Genomic DNA, 11,652 nt, shown 5'->3' on the forward strand with positions numbered 1-11,652 from the left:
ACAAATAAACAGTAATATTGGCTGAGATAGAGCTATTTATCTGTAATCACTAATTCTCCATCTTGTTTTCTCTATGTTAATCATTTTTGTACATGAGATAGAAGGAACATCCTCATGTCAAATAGTTATTTGTAGTTCTGATAACATGTTTATTTGCATATAAAACCACAGCATTTCTGTACTGTTTGCTTATTCTGTAAATTGGGTTGATTTTATTAAATAGTTCTTTGAATTTGATTAAACCATTCTGTAAAGTAATAAAGATTTACTAGTCCTACATTTCATTTACAAGATAAAAATTCAAATGATATTCAATGAAAGATCAAACAGTATTCAGTTATCTTCAGTTTTTGTCACCAAATGGAGAAATGGTTAATTTAAAAAATAAAATTTAAAAAAAAAACATGTATATCAAGCAGACGGCAAGTTTTTGACAACTGTTAATTCAGAAATTATTGCGATGTTTTTATTGTTGCTAAAAATGCCACAGGGTTATAATCACAATAATTATACTCGCATTTTGAAATTTTTAATACAATTAAAACCGGATTTTTCTCAATATCTCAAAAATTTAAATTGCATTTTAGTCAAAATCACAATAATAAATGCAAGCAATAATTTCTGAATTTACAGTACTTTGAGTTTGGTCTGTAGACCTGAGGGCCTCAAATTAGTCCTAAATAGGCTGTTAGACTTCAAAGCAATCTTAAACCTGATCAACCAAAAGACATCTGCTTTCATTTATTAATTATCTAAAAAAAAATAAAGAAAGTAATGTTCTTCAATGCACTTGTCCTTTGGTACAAGTATTTTGTCATAAACAGTTTATGAATTCAATGATTTGTTTTAAAACAATTTGTGATGAATCAGTTTTAGTAATCAAACCTCCAGCATTTTACAAGACTGAGTGAAGTTGAAGTTGTTAATTTTGTGCGATGGAACTTTGGGACCTACAGCTAGTCTAATAAGATATAACCTAAGCTTAATTCAAATTAGTATGTTACTATAACAGTTGGATTCTAATGTGGTTAAAATGCAGTTATTGAATTGTATGCACTATGGTATAAAGCAGAAGCACTAAGCTTTCAGTTATTAACTATACTTGACATTAAGTCATTGCGCTTCTTAAATAGAATATATAATATCCTGGGGTTTATTCATTACTTAATCCAACCAAGCAGTCAAATTGATGATATAAAAACGAAATCATGCAGCAAAATTAATTGTGTAATATTTCATACTTAACTAAATCATGAGCTTAGAAATGTCATCAGACTGACGAAAGCTTGTGTAATAGGATTTAGTTTTGATCTAACCTTTTTTCTCCATTATGTGAGGCATATTTAGTATGAATTATAACAAATTAGGCTTGAGCAAGACATGTTGTAAACTTTGGAAATGGCAGGATACCCTTTAGACACAATAATCCACAGGAAAAAAAAGAATTAACAACTGATTCTTGTGGGCAGTTTTATTACACTAATCAGTTGCTTAACAGAAACAAATTAAGATGGCTCAGAAAAGAAGAGATAATTTTATTTCTGTCATTTGTTATTCGTTGTCTGTTTTCTGACCAACGGTTAGTGGTTCTCTCCAGGCACTCTTGTTTCTGAGTCCACTAATAAAAACTGACTGCTAAGAAATAGCACAATTACAATAGTGCTCAAAGTGGATTTCAACACAAATCAATCAATTAACTCGTTGACTAATACTCCACATTACCTATTTCATCTTTGACATATGTATACTAAAATCATATATACAAATCTTTTTCCTATACAATAGTATTTTTATCTAACTGCACTCCTTGTAAACAAGCTGAAATCACATTAAATAAGTTATTGCTTCAGCAATAAGAGGATATTACCTACACTTGAGTTTAAACATCCTGTAATTATCAGGAATCGGGACACTTCTCTAAAACTGTTATAAAATATTATAATATTTGCCAAAGACTTCAATGAAAATCTCATTAAATATCAGTTTAGGGTTTTATTGGTTATTTTAAGAGAAAAAACAATGTTTTATTTCTTCCTTTTTGTTCACAATTGTTCTGATGATATGGGTAATAGATTGGACACTTAGACAATTCATTAAAAGAAAGATTGAATCTTGTAGCTTATAAAACATACATGGAAATCTAATTCCCCATAAGTGAGCCTTCATTTGCTACAGGAAAATAGACCTTGAAAATCTTATTGCCACATCAAAATTGTCAATAACAACTGACTGAAAACTAATCTTTAAAGTTAACAACTCGGTTATTGTAGAATGTGTTGTTCAACCACTAATAATTGTTTACATTTGGATGGTGAATTTCTCAATAATTGCAGATTTAGCTAACTATAGTTGTTCAGTTAAGTGCCCACTATTGTAAATATGGTTACCATATATTTTAAAATGAAGCTATTTACAAGTGTAGTAAGCTGATGATTTAAGGACCAAATGGTAAAAATGGAAAAAGTTAAACATGTATTATAAATGAATTGATAATATCAAACATTTTAAAACTACCAATTATATAAAAGGTGACAACAGCTTTGTATGTACAAGTCATTTCAAATGGGGAAAAAGCAGTATTGTCAACATCCAACCCAAATTTTGTTTATATCAGATTTGGAATAGAGTATATTTAGGCATTTTTATTTGATAACCATTGATAACTATTGTTATACCCCATCCATCTCTCAGTCTGTCCATCTGTTCCATGAATATTTATGGTCCCATCTTTCTCAGGAACTACAACAAAATGATTTCTGGGTTTATATAAGTCAGCTACACTGAGCAACTTTCTGGGCAGGCAGTGGTATCATCAGTGAGTAGTAGCTCGCAGTTACACTTAGTTTTTTATGGATCAATCAAGTGTATATGTATGGACACTTTAGGTCATCATGAATCAGTCGACTGATAGCTATTTGTAAAACATTAGTAAAATGGAGAATATATATTGGATTATAGTATTGAAGAAAAAAAACATTCTAAAGGATAAGAATATTAAGGGAATTCTTGTAGACTAAAATGGATTTTTTTTAACTCAGAATGAACCTATTAGCCTATAAAGTGTCTTTAATTAGAACCTAATCACTCCATTGCATGTTTTTGTCAATAGGTTATGGTACTGGTCAATTCTTATTTGCATGAATTATATTGTGTTTATAGTATTGTAAGTTACAACCGACTTGATCAATTTATCTTGCTATATAAATTTACTGTCAGTTTTGTATAAATTCTTTTCTGTAAGATCAGGCACATGCATGTGTCCTATTATATCTTTAAAAAAGTAACCACAGAAAACTGTTGTTATAATGATACTATAATCATGCTAAAAATGACGAAAAATGAAGATGTGAATTGTATATTTGTGACAGCAACCCAATACACAAATAATCATAAGACATTCATCAACAATAGACCAGTGTCTATACGTCATGCCAAGCTGTAAGTGTTTTCTCCAGATTGAAATTAAAAAAACAATTAAGGTAAAATCATACAATAGAAAAAAGAAGATGGTATGAGTGCCAATGAGACAACTCTCCATTCAAGTCATAATTTATAAAAGTAAACCATTATAGGTCAAAGTATGGCCTTCAACACAGAGCCTTGGCTCACACCAAACAGCAAGCTATAAAGGGCCCCTAAAATTACTAGTGTTAAACCATTCAAAAGGGGAAACCAATGGTCTAATCTATATAAAAAATGAGAAACAAAAAACACTTATGAACCACATCAACAAACAACAAACAACAACTACTGAACATCAGATTCCTGACTTAGGACAGGTGCAAACATTTGCAGCCCGTCTAAATGTTTTAATGGTACCAAACCTTCACCCTTATCTGATACAATAGTGTGAAATCATACAAGGTTATACATCTTTTCCTATAGAGTTTTAAATCATTAAGTAATTTTAAATTTTCATTACAGAATGTGACATATTATTCCTACAGAGGAAGATTTTCTGAGTCTACGACTTTGGTAACAGTAAGGAAAGGTAGTATTGTACCACGTGGTAAACAGACATGGCAACGAGAACTAATCAGCATTCCTACAGCTCCTCCATCACATCTTAGAGGCTGTAAAATTATAGATGTCCAATATAGTATAGAGGTATAAACACTATATAAAAAAGGAGATATGTTATGATTGCCAATGAGACAATTTTCCACAGAAATTAACAACTATAGGTCACCGCATGGCCTTCAACAATGTGCAAAAAACAATTAAAATGAGAAAACTATTGACCTAATCTATTTATGTACGTTTACAATATCAACAAGAATTCTAGTTATAGTCAATCCATTGCCATTTCATTTCAAGCAATAATAGCATTAATGTTGAAATTTGAAATAATATTGTCTTACTTTGACACATACTTCATCATCTTGTATATTATGAGAGCATAAACCTGAAGCATGTGGAGGCACTTAACTGAAATTTGTATATTTAGTCACTAAAAAATAGTTTAAAATTATATATCTGTAACAATTTTGTCATTTTTGTAGGTATATTATAGTTCTTTCTATAATAATGAAGAACTTGCTTTTCTATGACAAAATTAAACTACCTTGAAATTATGTGTGAATATTCTTATGTACGTTCATCTTTTGGTTTGTTATTGTTGACATTTATATTTTATTATCAATTTATATTTTACATGAAAAAGGTAGAAAAAGGGTAGGTGCATATAGGTAAAACATAAAAAAAACACATGGAAGTAACTTGGTAAATATAAAAAAAACATGGAAGACACTGTATCAAATAAATAGAGCTGATGAGAGTTAGTTTTAAACAATGTATTTCTTTTATTTGATGAAAAATAAACCCAATAATATCAGTAAAGAACAAGACACATCAAAAGAATGCAGGAGTTATCTCCCATTGTGTGTATTCAGGCAGTTTCCTACTAACTGTTGATTATCATGACATGATTTTAAGCCATGCATGTGAATTTGTTTGTATATTTGTATTGATTGTTCTATGTATTTTATTTTAGTTGTGTATAAAGCCATCAGGATTTGCCAGGAAAGTGAAACTCCCTGTAGACATTTTAATAGGAACTGTTCCATTATCAGACAAGACAATTAAAAAATCGTCGTATCATCCGTTACCATCTAATGTTGAGGAAAAGAGTATTCCTTACCCTTTCTTTGAAAATCCGTCAGATAAAGCTTACCTTACAGATATGGGATATTTACAACACATGTTACCAACGGCACCGCCATGGGAGGAAGATGCTGATATTCCCTGACCAACAAGGTAAATAATCATTGTATTTATGTCTCAACTATGAGACTCATCTCCCGTAGCACCTCCATGGGAGGAAGATTCAGATATCCCCTGACCAACAAGGTAAATAATCATTGTATTTATGTCTCAACTATGAGACTCATCTCCTGTAGCACCGCCATGGGAGGAAGATTCAGATATCCCCTGACCAACAAGGTAAATAATCATTGTATTTATGTCTCAACTACGAGACTCATCTCCCGTAGCACAGCCATGGGAGGAAGATGCAGATATCCCCTGACCAACAAGGTAAATAATCATTGTATTTATGTCTCAACTACGAGACTCATCTCCCGTAGCACAGCCATGGGAGGAAGATGCAGATATCCCCTGACCAACAAGGTAATTGCAATCTACTTGTTTGTCTACTCCAATAAATTCACCTGTCACCATCATTGAAAGAATATGTAGAAATGAACAACAAAGAACTTGCTACCTTGGTCATTTTATTTCTCCAGATTTTGATTGATAAGTATTTAATGCCACTTTCAAAACTACTGTGATAGTGTGTGGCAATCCGTATTTATTGGTTGAGGAAGCTCGAGTGCCTAGATAGAACAATTGACCATTGGTAGGAAAAATGAAAATCTTTGTCAATTAATATTGGAGTTGGGTACACCTGCCCTGTGAAGATTCTTCTCCCTATAAAATGCCCACACAAAGCACTTTTAAAAGTTGAAGAGACATGAAAAGGGGAACTTCAAAAAATCAAAATTATAAACTTTATTAATTGTTTATATTGTCGAACTTTTACAAAAACAAAATTCACTGTACATCACATTTCCAGAATTAACATATAAAATTGTCACATAATTTATAATGTTATGTTTAATTTCTATTTTAGATATATAAACATTTCGACTTGACAAATGTCTCATTACTCTACAGAAGAAAACTCCATGTCATAGTGAGAAAGGATTCACACAGAACTAATATGGTCCAATACTAACTCATCATAGTATTTTTGTCGTGGGATTATATACATCAGAAACTACAGAATCAACATTTGTTTTGAATACAATCTCTGTGTTTATGTATCTTGGTTCACTACATATACATTTCATATTCATATAAAGATGTTGTCATTGCAAGTTATTTTCTGCAATAAATAGCAAAATATTATTTTACCGACTGTTTTTCAGAAACTGGGACTCTTAAAGTTTCCAGTCATTAAATGATGTAATGAAATGATAGATTTTACATACAATGTATATAGAACTGTGTCGGGAAACTTTTAATGTGGTATATGTATAAGTAAATACAGATAGATTTACATGTATGTCTGTGTAGTTATAAACCCAAAAATTTTCAAAGTTCTTGACAATTAGTATAATAATGGCATGATCCACTCAAGACTAAAATGGCATATTTTTTACCATTGTATTGAATGATCTTGTAAGCTTTAATATTTGATTTACATATGAACTCAGTTTTGTTACTTGAAATTCGAAAAAATCTGTATTTGAAACATGTGGTGAATATATATGTCAATGTAGGGAAATTTACATGATTTATCTTATTCTTCTGCAGAAATAAATCACTATTTCTAAATCCAAAAGATTATGGGTAATTTAATTGTTCTTACCTCAAAAGGAAAAATAACAAAAGTTTTGGTACAATTTTTTTTTTTATTTTCACAGAATTCTGAAATGGTGAAGTGACAAAAAAGTGATAGCATGAGTCTAAAAATTAATTGTCAAATTCACATTTTTTAGTGGTTTTGTTTTTGTTAAAGTGATTTGTTACTTTTTACAGGAACAGGGAAACCTACAGACCTTGTTTCAGAGCTATATTCACATTGTTTTAAATAAACCCATTTAATGTTACAGAAAGCTTTGATGTAAAATTAAAACTGTTTGATGTAAATAGTTGTTTTTGTTATAGAGTTAATCTTGTTAATTTCATGTTGTAAATTATCAATGAAGTTCAAATCAGCTGTGATATAATGCCAAATATAGTAACTAATATAGTTATCATGTGACCGTTGCATGAGTTATCATGTGGTCATCACATGTTCTTATTTTGAAGCATAATATATAAGTGCTTATGTGTTCAGTCAGATTTTTTTTTTATGTTAAGTTGAGAAATGAACATTTCTTTCTTTTTTTTTAAATATAATTTTGCTATATAGAAGAAAGTTTAATATTTTTAAAACTTGAGAAATTTAATTAAGTAACTTTTATATAACACTAAATATTTTAAGTGAAATTTTATTCCATCTATTTCTTTTATGACAAATCGGTAGTCCATAATTAACATTATATTTAGGTCGCTATTACAATTTAACTCTGGTTTAGATTTAGTTGGTAAATTGTTGGTACTGTGAAAAAAGAAATTCTTGTATGCATTTTTTATTGCGATTTTTAAAACAGGACAACATTTCAATATTAGTTATTGGGAGAATATTGTTATGAAAAATCTTTTTACATATATCAGATGTCAGAATGATAGTTCATATTATTGCAATATTCACCCAGTTGCATTATTAAAAACCACTGAATTATTTCTAAATTGACAGTACCACATGTATAAGGGAAACTATATAGATGCAAGTTATATGTGGCCTATTAGATCTTGCAGCAACTTTTACCAACTTATATAAATACTTCAGATAATGATTAAGATAGAATATTGACTGATTATTATGTATATGTTATAAATCTGTAAATGTTTATTTCTGTTTACAGCAGGTTATTTTTAAATGATATTTCAATTTTTTTTTAATTTTTTTTTTATTACTGTAATTTTAAATGTATTTCAAACATCTGGATTCAAGGATTTATAAATCTTAATAACTTTTTTTAGTTTTGAAAAGTAGTAACCTGGTTTCATTACTATTACTAACCAACTATTTTGCAATCATTGTTTTCATCATGTATTTTGAACAACAATCTGTTTCACTTATTACCGAATAATTAACCTAAGCAACATTATCATAATCATTGTGCTTTTAAAGAAAATATATATGTAAACAAATCAATCCTACAAGAAAGCAGTTAATTTTGGTTGAATAAGAATATGTATTGATGAAGGACAACTTTGCAAACTTATCAAGAATTATTTATTATAAAATAAACTGATTTACAAATTACAACGAAATATCATAAATTTATGATCAGTAGCTTATTAATTTGAAAATTCTTGATTTGAGTGTTTAAATCAGGAGTATGAATGTTATATTTAACTATGATCTCTAGTACATAAATTATTGTAAATATGCCCATGAGAAAAGTACAATCAGGATTCATTTAGAAAATAATAATAAATTGGGTATTCAAGAACTTGAGTCTAAAATGTAATGACATTTACTGCTTTGAAAATAGCCTGCTGCTATTATTGTACTGCTTGTATTAAAGTACTAGCACATGTTTTATGTCACAACTAGTCCATGTGTCTTCCATATATAGTTGACAGATCAAAATAAGTAGAAAACTGAACACTAACACCAGAAAATGATGTTTTCAATGTACTAACTTTACAAAAATCCTGAAGAGTTCTGAAACCTTTACAGTTGAAATATTATAACAAACTTAAAAAATTGTATTGTTTTTGTACACAAAAAAATTCTGTATAAAACTAATACTATGGATTCATTAATTTTCGTGGGTACCAATTTTCGTGGATATTTGAGTTCGTTGTTTTGCCAAAGTCTATATAAACCTATAGAAAATTTGCAATACGTTGAACATTTAAATTTGTGGTACACACAAAATCCACGAAAATGATTATTAATGAATCCAAAGTAAAAAGAATCGGTCATATAAGTAATTTCCGTTACATATAATGTGAAATATTCTAGTGTTCAGAATAGTGTTAGAACTGGAGTCTGTATATTGATGTTTTATGACTTTATGCCAGTTTTATTCAGTGTAAGCCTACATATCTCATCATATACATTACATGACACATAAATCTGTTAGTTTCATCCTAACAGGTTATTCATCACATTCAATTCTTGTTTTATTCAAGAACCATAACTCTTGAGTTGTTAATATTATGTCTGTTTCATTGTATGTCATTACTTGTAATGCAATATATTATGTTCAGATATGGTCAAATAAAATAATTTATATTGTATTCTCTTGTTTTTTATAAGTTTTCATTCTGCCTCAGGATCAGACAAAAAAATCAGGTGGAAGACACCCTTTCAATACTCATCAGATTAAGAAAATGACAAAAAAAACAACAATGATGAATTGACAATCAAACTCCAAAAGGCTACTGTACCAAAGAAAACTAAAGACTGAGCAACATAAATCTGACCAAAAAAGGGGGGATCTCTGAAAAAAAGGGAAGAAGATACTAAGGAAGCAATACAAAAAGTACTCATCAAAGCAGAACAACAAAACTACCATGTATTACCAGAAGAAAAACAAGTAATATGTGTCATCTAAAAAACACCACAGAATATGTAAGACTGAACAATTTAAAAACAACCAAAACTGAATTAAGTCAGGTGTTTGCAGAGGGCAAATAGTTCCTGATCCACTGGTGGTTACTGTCATGGTTGCTCATTGCAGTTATTTAGTGGATGGCGTTGTAAATGAGAACAAGAGGCTCTCAAGAGCCTGAATCGCTCACCTGGTAAACAATGCCTTCAGCCATGTTTTTTGACGAAATAGAAAATAAAACACAAACTTTATTTTATACACCCTACTGATCATTCAAATGAAGTTTGGTTGAATTTGGTTGAGTAGTTGAGGGTTGAGATCTCACAAACATGTTTAACCCCGCCGCATTTTTGCGCCTGTCCCAAGTCAGGAGCCTCTGGCCTTTGTTAGTCTTGTATTATTTTATTTTAGTTTCTTGTGTACAATTTGGAAATTAGTATGGCGTTCATTATCACTGGACTAGTATATATTTGTTTAGGGGCCAGCTGAAGGACGCCTCCTGGTGCGGGAATTTCTCGCTACATTGAAGACCTGTTGGTGACCCTCTGCTGTTGTTTTTTATTTGGTCGGGTTGTTGTCTCTTTGACACATTCCCCATTTCCATTCTCAATTTTATTAGAGGAGAAGATTTTTGAAAGTTAGCAAATATGATGAACAAATTGTGAAAAATTGTCATTAAAGGACAATAACCCCTTAAGGGGTCAATTGACAATTTTGGTCATTTTAACTAATTTGTAGATCTTACTTTGCTGATCATTTTTGCTGTTTACAGTTTATCTTTATCTATAATAATATTCAAGATAATGACCAAAAACTGCAAAATTTCCTAAAAATTACCAATGAAGTGGCAGCAACCCAACAATGGGTTGTTTGATTCATCTGAAAATTTCAGGGCTGATAGATCTTGACCTAATGAAAATTTTTACCCCATGTCAGATTTGCTTTAAATGCTTTAGTTTTTGAGATATAAGCCAAAAACTGCATTTGACCCCTATGTTCTATTTTAAGTAATGGCGGCCATGTTTTTTCACGGATCAAAAATTGATGCCCAAACTTTGTGCAGGATAATCTAAGGAACAATCATGCTAAGTTTCATCCAAATCCATTCAGTAGTTTCAGAGAAGATGTTTGAAAAATTGTTAACGACGACAGACAAAGACGACAGACAACGACGACGGACGCCAAGTGATGAGAAAAGCTCACATTTCCTTTTAGGAAAGGTGAGCTAAAAACTGCAAAATTTCCTTAAAATTACCAATTCAGGGGCAGCAACCTAGCAACGTGTCGTCCGATCCATCTGAATATTTCAGGGCAGATAGATTTTGACCTGATGAACAATTCAACCACAGTCATTTTTGATCTTAATGCTTTGGTTTTTGACATTTTACTCCTATGTTCTACTTTTAGCCGTGGCAGCCATCTTGTTTGGATGGCCGGGTCACTGGACACATTTTTTAAACTAGATACCCAAAAGTTGATTGTGGCCAAGTTTGGATTAATTTGGCCCAGTAGTTTCAGAGGAGAAGATTTTTGTAAAAGATCACTAAGATTTACGAAAAATGGTTAAAAATTGACTATAAAGGGCAATAACTCCTAAAGGGGTCAACTGACCATTTCGGTCATGTTGACTTTTTTGTAAATCTAACTTTGCTGAACATTATTGCTGTTTACAGTTTATCTCTATCTATAATAATATTCAAGATAATAACCAAAACAGCAAAATTTCCTTAAAATTACCAATTCAGGGGCAGCAACCCAACAATGGGTTGTCCAATTCATCTGAAAATTTCAGGGCAGATAGATCTTGACCTGATAAACAATTTAACCCCATGTCAGATTTGCTCTAAATGCTTTGGGTTTTGAGTTATAAGCCAAAAACTGCATTTTACCCCTATGTTCTATTTTTAGCCATGGCAGCCATTTTGGTTGGTTGGCCAGGTCACCGGACACAATTTTCAAACTAGATACCCCAATG

At 30.8% G+C, this 11,652-nt stretch overlaps 1 protein-coding gene across 9 annotated transcripts in view; it reads left to right on the top strand.

Annotated features, from left to right (window-relative positions):
* LOC139490845 (arrestin domain-containing protein 2-like) overlaps window positions 1-9,363 on the top strand; it is a 78,157-nt gene extending 68,794 nt beyond the window's left edge. For all 9 annotated transcript variants that reach the window (XM_071277920.1, XM_071277921.1, XM_071277923.1 and 6 more), the window contains 3 exons: window positions 3,925-4,107; window positions 4,994-5,256; window positions 6,131-9,363. In XM_071277920.1, coding sequence (XP_071134021.1) covers window positions 3,925-4,107; window positions 4,994-5,248 — 438 coding nt within the window. In that variant the 3' untranslated portion in view covers window positions 5,249-5,256; window positions 6,131-9,363. The remainder of the gene's footprint in view (window positions 1-3,924; window positions 4,108-4,993; window positions 5,257-6,130) is intronic.
* The last annotated feature ends 2,289 nt before the right edge of the window (window positions 9,364-11,652 follow it).

The sequence above is a fragment of the Mytilus edulis genome, chromosome 10 (genome assembly GCF_963676685.1).
Source record: "Mytilus edulis chromosome 10, xbMytEdul2.2, whole genome shotgun sequence".
NCBI classification, from domain to species: domain Eukaryota; kingdom Metazoa; phylum Mollusca; class Bivalvia; order Mytilida; family Mytilidae; genus Mytilus; species Mytilus edulis.